General features: G+C 38.3%; 1 protein-coding gene across 1 annotated transcript; it reads right to left on the bottom strand.

Annotated features, from left to right (window-relative positions):
• Positions 1-1,089: 1,089 nt before the first annotated feature.
• On the bottom strand, positions 1,090-15,011 carry ifngr2 (interferon gamma receptor 2). The gene is made up of 7 exons (XM_023298820.3): positions 14,820-15,011; positions 11,881-11,995; positions 9,876-10,045; positions 9,239-9,384; positions 5,288-5,429; positions 4,195-4,337; positions 1,090-2,762 (listed from the first exon to the last, which is right to left on the bottom strand). Exons 1-7 carry the CDS (start codon positions 14,902-14,904, stop codon positions 2,658-2,660), a joined length of 906 nt encoding a protein of 301 aa, XP_023154588.1. The 5' UTR covers positions 14,905-15,011; the 3' UTR covers positions 1,090-2,657.
• Positions 15,012-15,502: the final 491 nt, after the last annotated feature.

The following is a 15,502-nucleotide window of genomic DNA, read 5'->3' as shown; positions in this document are numbered from 1 at the left end:
CCATTTCTAAAGCTTTAGGACTCCAGTGAACCACGGTGAGAGACATCCACAAATGGAGAAAACATGGAACAGTGCTGAACCTTCCCAGGAGTGGCCAAAATTACCTCAAGAGCACAGCAACGACTCATCCAGGAAGTCAAATAGGAACCCAGAATAACATCTTAAGAACTGCAGGCTTCCCTTGCCTTAGTAAAGGTCAGCGTTCATGACTCAACAATAAGGAAGAGACTAGGCAAAAATGGCATCCATGGCAGAGTTCCAAGGCGAAAACCACTGCTGACCAAAACGAACAAAAAGGCTCATCTTACTTTTGCAAACAAACATCTGAATGATCCCCAAGATTTTTGGGAGACTGTTCTATGGACTGACAAAATGGAAGTTTTTGGAAGGTGTATGTGTTTTTATATCTGACATAAAAGTAACACAGCATTTCAGAAAAAGGACATCATACCAACAGTCAAACATGGTGGTGGTAGTGTGACAGTCTGGGGCTGCTTTGCTGCTTCAGAACCTGGATGACTTGCTGTGACTGACGAAACCATTAATTCTACTCTGCCTGAAAATCCTGAAGGAGAATGTTTGGCCATCAGTTCGTGACCTTAAGCTGAAGTACATTTGGGTTCTGCAGCAGGACAATCCAAATCACACCAGCGCACTGACTTCTGAATGACTTAAAACAAACAATGAATTGTTTGGAGTGGTCTAGTCAAAGTCCGGACTTGAATCCCATTGAAATGCTGTGGCATGACCTTAAAAAGGCCTTTTATGCCCGAAAACCCTCCAGTGTGGCTGACTGAAAACAATTCTGCAAAGAAGAGTGAGCAAGAATATCTCCACAGAGATGTGAAAGACTCATTGGCACCTGATTACAGTTGTTGCTGCTGAGGGTGGCCAAACCAGTTATTAGGTTTATGGGGCAATTACTTTTTCACACAGGGCCAGGTAGCTTTGAATATATGTATTTTTTTTTACATAATAAAATTATCATTTAAAAACTGCATTTTGTGTTTACTTGGGTTATTTACATTTGTTTGATCTTAAGCATTAAAGTGGGAAAAATATGCAAAAAAATAACAATGAGGAGGCAAATACATTTTCACAGCAATGTATTTATAACATGTAAATTCAATTCAATTTTATTTATATAGCGCCAATTATAATTCAGATTGTCTCAAGACACTTTACAGAACCCATATGCCTGAACCTTAAACATGCCATTATCATTAAACATTGTTTCACATTACACATCTAATCCAGATGTGATGAAAAATGTAATTGGTGCAGTTTTAAAATCATTTGATAGGTCTATAAAAATAGAATTATTTTTTTGGGAACCTGACACGATTATTCTAGCATATAAATAAGGCAGACAAAAACACAGTTCTCTTTACAGCCCCAATCACAAAGCTGACAGGTTTTCCATTAGTCATTTATTGTGAGTTGGTATGTCATAGTGTCAGTCATGAAGGGCTACTGCAGCTACTGCAGGAGTTCTAGGTGAAAAACACCTGCAAGACCCACATTTACACATTTAAACTCTGACACACATTTAAACTCACCACCACAGAGAGATCATTACAGTAAGTTGAAAAAGAAAATAAAGTTGTGTTGATGTCCAACAATGATAGAGATGGACAGGACAACATTGTTGAAGTCTTTCCTGGTTTGGACATGGAAAATGCACCTTTTGTACAAGCTAAAAGCTATCTGGCATGCAAAACAGTTGCACAAGATAGTCACACAAGTGTCCTGATTTTTGCCTTTTTTTAAAATCATATCACAAATACATCCTGCTGTACCAGTGTTAGGAAAAAGTAGATCTCAATGTTAGAGTTGGTCCAAAGCAGAAATACAGGGGCTACTTTGGTTCTTGCTCTTGCCCAACAGCTTGAATCTGGGCATTGAGAAACACACCAAGATAAGAGCTACGGTCCTGCTCACAGATTACAACAAGTGAATCTGTAGACGAAGCTAAACCATGGTTAGAGATTTAAGGTTAGCTGGTTCCACGTAGAGTCAGTTATTGATGTGTTATGCTGGGCTGTAAGTGATTTTACAGAATAAAAACCAAACCAAACTTAGTTAATGCTATGATTGTTCTACAATGCTGCTGACCTGGTTCAGTTCTGACTCTGAAGAACAAATTTGACTGTTGCTCAAAAAAAAATAGTGCACAGAAATAGAAATACCCTTTAAAAGATCAGTGTGCAGTTTTTAAAACAAAATCCTATTAGCAGTTCTCTTGAATGTGAAGAATCCTAAAACTAGTGTCAATTAGATGCATGCTTAAAGTGATCATTTAGTAGCACAGATACAAATAATCCTCTTATTTTGTTTTTTCACAGAAGTATGCTCATAAAAGGTACAAAAATAATGCTAAGAAAGGTCTTTCTCCAGGTATTCTAAGTTTGGCATACAGACTTTCTGGTGAAAATCTTCTGAAGTTGCGCCACAGTGTTTATTCTACGACTAACCAATAATTATTTTGAAGCCAAATGACCGTGGAGGATGGGGCTTCTTAACTTGAATGTTGCAGAGAGTGGCTCAGTCACTTTGCTTATCCAGCTCAGCAGAAAGTTTGGAGAGTCACCACAACAAAAAAGCCGGACAAGAGGAGTAGGCGGCAGTGCAGCAGCAGAGAGAGGGGAGCTGTGTGTTCATTTCCCTCGAAACTCCTCAGGAGTGATACTGGAAATGACATCGCAGTGCTCATCACTCTGGCTGCTGGGGAGGACGGAAATGTGAAGTGGCTCAAGGAACAACTGGAGGAGAGAAGGACATCAAAATGCCATAGTTACCTTAAAGATACTCTACGCATTACTACTGACGTTGCAATTTCACCATCTGTGTTAAAATTGCTAGCAGGCTGGTAGTTTATTTGCTGTGCTTGTATTGACCTCCTGCACAGCTCAGATCAGCTGGTCATGTTATTGTTAGAATAGTAAGGAGGGGTATACTACAAAGCAAGTTGGACAAAACCAGGCTTTGTTTATGCTAGCTGGCTCAAAAACACACACACACACACACACACACACACACACACACACACACACACACACACACAATCCCAGTCAGCGAGAACAGACATCACAAAGATGGATACTGGCTTTCTTTGTTTATCAGGTTTTCTTCATCAGGCTCTGTGTACATGTCCATAAGAGGAGGCATTGGACATGTCATGTACTCATCTTGCTTTCTTCAGTCAAAAGGAACAGGATGTTATAATAGACTGTGAGAAGTAAAAAGATTTATTCCATTAAAAAGTGCTGTAAATGCAAATGATGGTCAATATTTATGGTACGAAATATTATACTTCGTGACTCTCAATGCATCCACTAATATCTAACATGACAGCTTCATAATAGAGCTGTTAAACTTTTTTCTCCTCTGTGACAGCACACAGCCCACATACTGTCAGCAGCTATTCTGCCTGATGAGGCTTGTTACAGCTGACTAAAGTAACTTAACTACCCTTATAGCAGCATTTTACTGTGACTGCAGCAATTTACTGCTACTTGTCACACAAACCAGCAGAAACTCTCCTCGCAACAAACTCAGTCTACATAACCAGCTTCCTTAAAAGGGGATGTGCAGTCAGACTGTGGCTGTGTAACCTTATAGATTACAAATATAGTAATTAATACCATACTGTAAAAATTCTGCATTGAAAATATTACTTAAAGCATGTCAGTACAATGAAGAAAATGTACTATGTAATAGTACTCAATGCAAAAAATGTGTCCTGTGAGATATTAGTCTATATCACTAAATTATGACTCATGGATTAATATAAAAGCAGGATTTTACTCTTGTAGCAATTCCATACATCTGCCACTCAGAACTGAGAATTGTTAAGAACCAGAATCCATAAACAGATTAATTAAAATGCAAATGATACCAAACCCTCTTAATTACCTCATCATTCTACATAACTCCAGTAAATCAACTGTAAGCAATTCGCTATATTAGCACAACTCTTATTGAGACTCGTTACCGTATATTATTATATTTCTCTTTTTTCACATTCACAACAGTCTGTCAGTGAAACATAGACTGACCAACTCTGATCAAAGTGCAGTAAAATATTTGTGTCTTCCAGTAGTAAGCTGTATTATTTACCTAACTTACTGCCTAATATACACAGTTCATATACAGTGTACTCTAGTGAGTGTGTTGAACGGTGTTAGCCCTCACATCTGGCATCTTGTATCGGGGTTGTAGGTAGCGTTTGATTTTCTTGCGCTGAAAGATGAGGATGTATGCTACTCCAGGTATCACAGCGACCAGGACGAAGACAACCAACACAGATACTATTATCAGTGTTTGGGTTGAGTCACCTGGGAAAGACACACACGCACGCACGCACGCACGCACGCACGCACGCACGCACGCACGCACGCACGCACACACACACACAAAAGCAGTTCAGAGGATTTAGAATCTTTGAAACAAAAATGTCCCTAGAACTTTGAACAACATTTAGGATGCTGGTTTTTCATGGTGCAGCATAATAAAGGACAACAATAAAATGAACAAAAGCAGGTGAAGCTGTAGGAATGGTCTGACAGGTTTTTATGGATGTGTTGTTGTTTCTTCACCTTTCTCTTTTCAGCATGAATCTGAGCTGCTACACATTTTCAGATTGACATTTTAATCCAACAGAGTGACTATCTAATACTCCAAAAAGAGATTTTCAGGGGAGCAGTTTTATTTAGGTGTAATTCAAAATTACTGTGCAATACTGATCAAGTTTTACAGTGAATCAATTTCTAGATAAATTATGCTCCAAAGAGAAGGGTCTTTCAAGTTCTGCCAAGTGCCATAGTCTCCCATTAATCTTTATCTTTCTTTTTTATCACAATAGACATTTAGGGACTATTTAAAACCTGATGCATTTACGGAAGCTTTAATATGAGATCATTTTCAAACAGCTTACTATATGGAGTGAAATTGCCAGGTTGAGCTCAGCCATTCTCAGTTTGGCTTTCAGAAAACATTTTCAGGCACTCGGACTTTGGTTGTCAATGATTTGTTTTGTGAAAGTGTAAAAGATGGTTCATGCTTGCAGCTGTGTTGCCATGCAACACAATTATGAATGGTTAAGCAACAGTCCTAGAACCATTCAAGTGAAACCAGCGGCTGCCAGGGAAAAACTAGGCTTCAGTGTAGTGATTTGTAGCGTATGATGGACAAGTTCAGCAACAATAATTCAATTAAATTTTATTTATATAGCACCAATTACAGGTCAAATTGTCTCAAGATGCAGTAGCGGCAAACACTCTCTTACCTGACTCAGGGACGAGCTCACACTGGATACAGCTGGCCAGTCCAACGGGTTTGTTCATGATAACATACTGCACCTGTACACAGTACCTCTGGCCCTCCTCCAACTCACTGATGGTCTCTGAGGAAGCAACATCTTTATACTTCTAAACAAGAGAGGAAGATATTTGTTTGGATAACATTACCACATATTTCACACACACAGCTAATATCTACATTTCACTCAAAATCCACTTTTAGACAAACACTCCATTCCATTAATATGATGACAATTCAACGTGTTGGCTTCATGTCTGAATGCGCAACTCCGTCATGTTTTTGCAAAAATAGTGTCAGCAATTTTACTTGGTTGGATCTAGTAACATTGTCGTATAACTTTCAATATGGGACAAGTCTGAACTGAACCATCAAATTTACAGATAGACACACGCAAGCAGCGGTGCTTTGAGTTATGTGATGTAAGTTAGGGAAAGATTCTTCAACATTCACCAATATTTGTCTGAAAACATCATAGAGACACTTAATACACAGTTTGTGTGCCAAAATTACAATACACCTTTTTCTCTCACTTTGCTCTGTAATTTCAAATCTATTAGGCAATGAAATAAATGTCCATAACAATAAAACCCTACTGTGATGAAAACGACAGCTGACAGCAGCTTAAAGAACAATGATGCTCACCAGTAATGAATGTGATCCGAATGTTTTTCCCCACAAGATTTAAAGAGGAGTTGAAGTTTGTTTCTTGCCACTGTTTGGATTTACTTTGAGTATATTAAATGCATGCAGCATCAGAATCCATATGTTTGTCTCAAAAAAGACAACAGATTTGCACACAGTACAACAGTGCCAGTAACTTAATGAAATTCTTAGAATTCTAAATTATCTCCAAGAGAACATGGAGAGAGGATCAGTCAAGACCAGGATCTGATGGCAGGTCACACTGTGTAGCTCACCTGTCTTCACATCAGACAGGTGAGCTGTCACACAGAATCGTAGTTTAGTTTCCAGCTGTTTAGGATTATTTCTTCGTATTTTATTACAAGCCTGCAGCATCACACAGCAGTGGGATCCCTGAGTGTCGCCAAAGAGAGAGAGCTGCTGCATTTACGCAGAGAGAAGCAGTAGTAACATCGTTAACTAGATCATAAAATTATCCCAACACGGAGAAAGCAGTGATCTGGATTTAACAGCAGGTCACACTATGTTACCTACACTGTGTCCCAAAAGTCTGTTCTCCCCACTGGACAACATGTTTGACTGTTTGTCACCAAAACGGGTTACACCTGGTCAATCAGGTACTGTTTGGTTGTTTGTCTGGTTAAACTGTCAGGTCCCAGTATATACATTTCTTGCTTGCCCAACATGCATTACACTCACAAATTTTGGAAGTGTTGTTACCATGGCCAAGACTAAGGGTGGAAAAGCTACATTTTCAGAATCTGAGATTCGTGCACAGGCCATTGCTCTTCGAAACGCAGGACAAACTGGTCAGCAGGTCGTTAAAGCTTTCGGCAAAAGTATCTGCTGGGTGTAGAAGTGGTGGCAAAGGTACAACAAAGGAGGATCCTTCAAAGACTTGCCTCACCCAGGACATCCATCTAGCCTAACTGCAAGAGCCAAGGATCTGATGAGAACGGCCAAGGGTAAAAGATACCAGTCACGCCAGCGACTCAGGCAGATGTTGAAAAATCTTGAAGATGTTTCTAAGACCACTCTGCATTGTTAATTAACAGAAACATTGGGGTGAAAGCTTACAAGACTCAATGTATCTCGCAACTCACCAAACTGCAAAATGAGAAGAGACTGTCTTTTGCAAAGAAGTACATAACTCTGACTCCAAAAGGCTGTAAGTACTGGATTTTCTCTGATGAATGCCCTCTCTACTTATTTCTGACACCCAGCAGCCAAAGTGACCTGATCTATAGAGATGATGAAAAAGTACCATCTTCTGAGAAATCCAGTGCCCACAGTATGGTGTGGGCAGTTATGTCCGCTACAGGTCTCTCAGAGCTGCACATTGTGCCTCAAGGTACCACTAATAATGCACAATATTATACCAACAACATTCTAGAAAAGATACAACTTCCAGTTTTGACCAGGAGGAAAAAAATGGTTGCCTGTGAATGAACGGAAAATGTTTAACAGACGTTCGGAATTGGTATTTATGCAAGATGGTGCCCCTGCTCACACTGCCCGTATGACTCAGCAATGGTGTTCTGAGCATCTACCTGGCTTTCTGTGTAAGGAGGAATGACAACCAAACTCCCCTGACCTTAACCAAATTGAGAACTGTTGGGGAATCCTGAACAGTCGCATCTTTACCAATCCACCACCCGACCATCATGAAACAGCTCAACGCCAGGGCTGGGCGGGAATGGGGGAAGATAGAACCATCTTTACTCAAGAACCTTGTACATTCCATGCCTGAAAAACTGAAAGCCATGATAAGATAAGATAAGATAAGATAAAGTTCTTTATTTCTCCCCACTCCAGGGGAAATTTACATTGTTACAGCAGCTTTATTTACAATATATACAAGGGTGGCAAAATTTTTTAACAGAAAAAATAAAAATAAAAATAAAGTTTAAAAAGTGAAAGGGGGAAATACTGGTTATTAAATAAATTGATTAGATGGCATATTTAGTCTTTGAGCTTTGTTTTTCTGAGGAGAACAAACTTTTGGGACACGGTGTACATGTCTTTACCTCCGATCGATGAGCTGTCACACAAAGTCACAGTTTATCAGCTGCAGCTTAATTTTGTCAAGTTGAGTCCGGAGCTGTTAGTTTCATGGTTTGAAGAAATCAGACAAAAACTGTGATAGCTATTTCGATAACTTGATCAGCGGCTGTTAGTTTAGTCTTAGTCTGTTTTTGCATTATTATGTTTTATACATCACCTGGTGTATTGTCTTGTTTCACGAGAATGACAAATATCACATGCGATTTGTGGTGCTCTCGGACAATGTGCTAGGTGTATTAGAATGCAGCTGTGAGAAACACTAATGGAAAAGTGACGTATGTCTGCATGCCATTAGTTTAACGGATTGACATTCCATGTCCCATGTCTGAAAGGTGCTAAAAAAAAACAACTTTCCTTACCAAGCAACATTTATTATGTTGGATTAAGGGATTGTGTTAAGGGATTCTTCATACCTGCATTGATTATTGGCTTTTTGCAAATTAAAACTACATACTGCCAGACTAGGACAAGCTGAAATAACATTGAACTTAGGAGTTCTGTTAAGTTTTAGTAAAGAGGCCAGAAAAAGATATGAACCCAGAGATGGAAGCAACTTCAAATACAGGTGCAGGTATGTATACAATGTACTTATCGTCAAGTTCAAATATCGTTTGATTTAAAAAAAAAAAAAAAAAAAAAAAAAAAAGTAACCTTACAAATTCGGAAGAAAAATCCAGAGTGCATGTCAGAATATGCTTTGCCTCACAAAGAAAAAAAAAATAAAAGTGACAGCACTCTGTCCTCCCCTGCCACTATCTGTTGCCATTTTTAAAATCCCCTTCGCTACAGCAAACAAGAACAACAACCTCCATGCAGCAACTGACAAACTAAAAATATGTTTTTGCAAACATCTGGATTGTGTGATAAGACAGGCCTACTTGGTTCGTTTGACAAATTGCCGTCAAGATCTACAATGAAAATATTTACAACATTTGCTATCCAGTGTTCGTATAGGGATGACCTTGCCCATTTGACTAAGGATTATGTAAAAAGTTGAAATTTGTAAGCAAGTTCCTCTCCAAACAAGAATTTAATAAACCTGCTTTCTAGAAGGTAAGGCAGGGCATTCTGAAAATGAAATACCAGGAAATATGTCATATATCCACCCAAACAGTCTTTTCAAAATTAGTCGGTATCGTGTGGACACATACACTGTACATAAGAAATAACAACCTCATCTTGTTAAACTGATTCTCTGAAGGATTCTCACCTGCAGCTGTTCTCCTTGCTTGCCAAAGTAAATCCTATGTTTTGCATTTCCAGCATATTCCGGAGTCAGATGATGGTCACTGGTCAGATGTACAGCCAGGGAGCCAGGCCATGCAGTCAGATTAAAGTCAGGGGTACAGGAGTCACCTGCAAGAGTACAGTGAGTGTTGTCGGTCAGGACCAATCCATGCCATCTGCAGTGGGTCCATATTCTCCCATGATCAGTGACAACCTTGCAGACTTTTAAAATGATAAAAACCTCAAAAACCTACGAATTACTCTAGAATAACAATTCTGATGAAGTCAGGAAAGATTTCTGTGGGTGTTTTAAACTTTTCACAAACCATGTGGTGTACACTCTGGTTAGAATGGGTAACAGCAGCAATCACACCACATGATACGAAGGTAATATTTTGGTTCAGTTTCTGCACCAGCTGCTGACCAGTAGAGGTGAGCCCCAGACTGAAGTCAGTCATTTCTTGTGTCTGACTCATCACACCACTCACAATCATGTGTGATTTACTCAGCTACAGCAATATTAGCGCCTTACGTGTTTCTACTTGGCGCTGCATGTAGTAAGAGATAATAGCAAAAGATCTATGTATCAGCTGAACTGCTGCCAACACAAGGATTCTTACCATGTCTGCTGCAGGCTTTGACTGGTATAGAGGTCAGTCCGTGCCTCTCCGCTAGCACACGCAGCATTACGCAGCCATGCTCTCCCTTTGATTTGGTGGATGCAACATTACAGGAATTGAAAGCTATCTGGACACAGGCTGGTACAACTTTCCACTCATCAGTGTTAAAGCTGAGAACAAGGAACAGAATCAACAAAACGTTAGTCCAGAGTTTATCATGATGACAGTAACCTCTATATTATGAAAGACATTAAGGGCGCAGCTGGTAGTTGTTTCCATCATTGATTAATCTACAGACTGTACTCAATTCCCCATTTGTCCATAAAATGTCAGAAAATTGTGCTAAATGCCACAGGCCAAGGTGGTGCCCTTAAATGTCATGGTTAGTTCAATTTAGAAACCGAACTTATTCAGTTTACTACACATATTATTAAAAAAAGGGACAGAATTTTCAAATTTAAGTAACTGCAACCAGCAAATCTTGCTTTAGGTAATGACAGAAACAATTAACTAATCATTACTAATCAAAACAGTTGCATTTCCAGTTAGCGACTATCAAATCAATCAACTTATCATTGCAGCTTTAAACAGTGAATCTCACACGCCCTTAACTACATTTCTGTCCTTTTCATTTTAGATTTTTTGACAGTCTAAAAAATTTGGAAAAAGTATTTAGGGGGAATTTTGAAACTTTAACCTCAGTCCCCATAATGCATTAATAATATGCTGTGGGCACAAAACTGCTATACTTAGGACCTTAAGAACAAATAAAATGTCCCCATTGAAGCCCATTATATCTGCTATTTTTGATCCCTCAGCCCATGGCATCATGAAATCATACATTCTAAATTATCAGGTGTTCATGTCAGCCTTGACATCAAAATTGCCATTTTCCACTAGATGCTATTTTTTCATACTTGGCCAATTGAAGAAACAGAGGTTTTACTTGTTTTGTCACTTCCTGCTATATTATAGAGCACTACAGGCAAATGGAAAAGATGTTACAACTAAAATGGTTTGGGGGAGTTGGTAGGGATGTCACAGTGTGGTGTGTACGTGTGTGTATTTGTACATTGGAAGATATAGAAATTAGAGTGTACATAATGTAATGGCCACAAATACCTGCAAGTAGGTACAAAGATGCACTACCCCAACACATACACATCTTCAAAGCTCAAAGGTCTATTGTAACTCATACACACAGACACACATGACTTTTTCAATACACACATACATATCACACCGTGACATCTCTACCAACACCCCTAAAACATTTTAGTTGTAAACATTTTTTTCAATTGTCCTGCTGTGCTCTATAATACAGCCTGAAGTGACAAAAAACAATGGAGCCTGTATTTGCGCCAAAGGCCAAATATGGAAAAATGGCACAATCTGTTGTAATGCATGATTTTGATGAAATAGTAAAGGGATCAAAAAAAGCAGATATAAAATATATGTAAATACTATACTGCATAAAAAATAATAATGCATCACAATCAATGTTGGTGTTAATCATTAACACATCCCAGCCTGTAACAATTTAAAAAATTACCCTTTAGCACTCATTTTACAGAAAACAATGCATTAAAAAAAAAAAATTCCATAAAAAAAAAAACCAACAGCATAATGTAAACAAGCTGGCATTGAAAGGGTTAAAAACCTGAAAATTAACAAATATTTGGTAATTATGAACTGATGTAGATCAAAAAAGACAATTCATTGAAAATGAAAAATAATAATATACAATATTTTTTCTGGCATTGTTTTTGATGTGGACATTAGTAGGACTTCAGTGTAGTTTTCTTTTAAATTGACACCTACGGTTACTTAAAAACACAATGTGTTTTCCGAGGCAAAATGCTATTGTGAGCTTTGTCAGGACGAATGTGTTTGCAGATACTCCTCACAAAAAAATTAAAAAATAAAAAATACAAGGGAAAGGAATCAATGCATTCAGGTTTCTTATCTGTATATGGATTCATGTAACTAAAAACAGAACCATCACCTGCGGTACTGAACGGTGTACATGATGTCCCTCTCCTCTGTGGCTGGACTCCATCTTAACTGCCACTTATCAACTTGGATGTTCTTTGGAGGAAGCAGCGTTGCCTCAGACAGTACTGGGTGAGATGGAAATAAACATGGAATCATGAAAGTAGCCAAATAGAAGACTCTGGGAAGACTTTTTTGATCTATAGTATAATATTTGGACTTTGTCTCTCAATAGTCTGAAGAAGGAATTTGACATAAAGCCCTCTTCTGGAAGTGTCTTTTCTTGAAGCTCTTTTCCCAGTGCCTCAGGGTTGTCACTAAATTGAATAATTAACTAACAAATCAATTATTCAATCATTTAGATTTTAGATTTGGGAGATTTGGAATGTTTTCAATAATTGCATTATGCAGATGGTATGTGACATCATATGAAGCTGTCACCTTCTTCCTCTGAGGATTATTTTTTTGAATTCAAAAAATTGTCCTTTGTTATCACAAAAACTTTTTGGGAATACTCTTGCATCACCATGGTGTATTTCTCTCTTTCGCTACTTTAAACAACAAATTAAGCTGTATAGGGAATGTTCTACGTGATTCTCCTCAGGCACTGATAATATTTTGATCGTGATGAAATATCATGTTTTAAAATCAAGTGTGACGTATAGGCCATTTGTCTGATGAAGACCTGGTAGACTTAAATGTGGTCTTTCGGTCCAATAAATTTCTTGGCCAGCATTTCAGAGAATTCCTTCAACGAACATGGACAGATCAGCAAATACATGACACATCCAGGAGTTCAAGCAAAAATGTACTTTAATATATGTATTTTTCTGGTAAACTATTTTAAGTCTTAAAATGAGCAAAATATACACAAATTCACACATACAAACACAGATCCAGACTCCCTTTCAATCTCACACACAATCAAACTAAAAACCATTGGACTTTTCTGTGGACTACAAGCTAAATAGTAGTGACAATACAGTATTTTACATGAAAAGATAAACCAGTCTTGACAGTACAAGGTAATTCAAATGCATGTGAAAAAGATTCAGTGATATTATTTTTAAGAATATTTAACAGAAATGAGGACACGCCTACGCAAATTTAATAAAATGTCAAATGCTTTCAAATAGTATCTCCTCTCAATAACTGCATTATCTCTAAGTTGTCAAGTACAGTATTACCTCAAATCAAAATCAAATACTTTAGAAAGACTACATTAAAAATACAGGCACAAAAATAAAAATTCAATGCAACAAAAGTGAATACACCTGTGATTAACCAATCATGTCTGGCATTAACCTGGCCAGGGCAACCATAGTGAATGCATAGTCCTTACAGTGATGCACAAAGATGGCAGTATTGTGATATGGGCACCATTATTTCCTGAGGATATACCAAAATACCAGCTGACAAGATTGACTCCCAGTCTGCAAAAGCTTGGCAGAAGAAGAATTTTCTAGCATGACAACCATCCAAAGCACAATAGTGAAAATTACAATCTGGACAAGTGTGCCCTCTGACTTGAATCCAATAGAACACTGTTGGTGTAATTTATGAAAACAAAGGTAGGTCAACACACAACCCCTCCAGAAAAGAGTAGCTGAAAAAAGTGTCTCTGAAGCATGGCAGAACATCTCTCCAGAAATTTGCTGACACTGGTATCTGCCCATGTAATCAAAAATGAGGGTGGAAATTTGAAGTATTGAAAAAAATAAAAGAATCATTAATCTCCTTAATGAAAAGCGTACTGACTTTTGTTGCACTGATCTACTTTGGAAATCTAAAATGTTTGTTCATATTTCTTCATAAGTACAAATACCCTACTGTTCAACTTGGAAATAGTATAATTGCTTTCACGTAATACAATTTAGAATCATTTGACATTTCAGGGGTGTCACATACACACTGCTGTGTACTGTACATACTCTAAAAACGTGCCTTTTCCGTAGACTAAAGGCTAACTCGTGGTTCAACACCACCAACACCATGTAGTTCAGATAAGGCAGCCAGTGATATAATTTTCAGCAATTACATCTACTGTTGTTCGATGGAGGATGCTTCTGTATACATTGCTTTTATAAACGATTATACATTTCCAGTCCACTTCCTCATTTCAAATAACTCCTATAAGTGGCTCTATCAACACAATTTTTGATGTCAATTTATCCTTATTTGCTAATATGAAGCACAGCAACAACAAAAAGAAGACATTTCATGTCATTACACAAAAAAAAGTTAATTAAGTGCACCTTCTACAATTGCATTAAGTTGTCACTGTAGAGTGGCACTTCTGATAATACACCTTTATTTTGGGCCAATGCATTATTCATATATCACACAATATTCAGTTTATGAGTAACTGGCTGAATTATCAGCTTTAATTAGAATAGTAACACTTACCACAAACAATGACCCGTGTCTGTAATATTTTTGGAGAAGTTCGATCTGTGGTGACATTTTGGGGCCTATTGATAAAAGTTCTCTTTAAAATGTAATGTTGCAGTTGTCTTGCTTCCAAACTGACTTCACGGTGACATTTTAAGGAAGGCTGACATTTTTTCTTCCAAATCATCCAATAAAAGGCTATAGCCTCGGGAGAAAACTTTTAGGTCAAAAGTAGCGATCGTGGCCTTCATGATGTTTGACTCAAACAGTTCACAATTAATTAGCATTATTTGGGAGGAAGACGACATTCCGGTTTCACGACAGTACTTCATGTCAGTCGGTTAAAAACAGTCAGTTTGTAGTCCAGTCTAGCTTAAAAGGCACTTAAAAGAACGTCATAAAAGAACGTGTTTCTGCTCAGGACTGCTGGTAGAAGCGGGTGTGTGGGTTTTGGTAATGTACGCGTAGGTGAAAACAACTTTCATTTGTCAAGTAAACATGCAGACGATGTCGGCTCATTGCTAGCAGCTAGCTGGCCGCTGTTCACGGTGAACACTTTACCTTGGACGATGTTTTGCAAGCACAGGAGCACAAAGAGCATCGTGGCGGCGTCATTTCTTAGAGTGCGACGAGTTCCCGAACACATGAGTGTCCGTTATTTGTTAGACTATAATCACATAACATAACACCACACTTCCTCAAACTTGGGAATAAAATCAGGGAAGTTACGTTTAGTTACTCCATCTTGATGTTGGCAGCGTACTTCCTGAAACGCCCCTTAAAGGTATACGTCTGAAATATAATAAGTATCATTCTTCTCTGTATGGAATATGCCAGCAAATTTCTGGAGAAATGTTGTGCCAATCCAGCTGCTTTTTGCTGGAGCGGTTGTGTTGCTGTACCTTTCTCTTTAAAATACCCCAGATATGTTCTATTGGATTCCAGAGACGACACATTCGGTCAGGTCGTAGTCCGATTTTTTTCCCTGCACAAACTCTTGCGAGATTTTTGCATTGTGCTTTGGATAGTTGTCATGCTGGGACTTACCTTGTCTTCATTTAGACACTAGGAGGAAGGGGAAGGATGTGTCTGCAGAGCTGGAGGCTATGGGAAACCCTTTGAGCATTTATTCCATATCCTTGATATCGGACATTGGTTTTCTTCACTAGTTTGGTCTTTGTCAGCACTAGTTGGACATTCAGCCACACTAGTTATGCACTTTGCCGTACTAGTTGCACAAAAAC

The sequence above is a fragment of the Amphiprion ocellaris genome, chromosome 11 (assembly GCF_022539595.1).
Source record: "Amphiprion ocellaris isolate individual 3 ecotype Okinawa chromosome 11, ASM2253959v1, whole genome shotgun sequence".
NCBI lineage: Eukaryota > Metazoa > Chordata > Actinopteri > Pomacentridae > Amphiprion > Amphiprion ocellaris.
The sequence above is the reverse complement of the archived record's forward strand: the minus strand, read 5'-3'. Positions and strand labels throughout refer to the sequence as shown.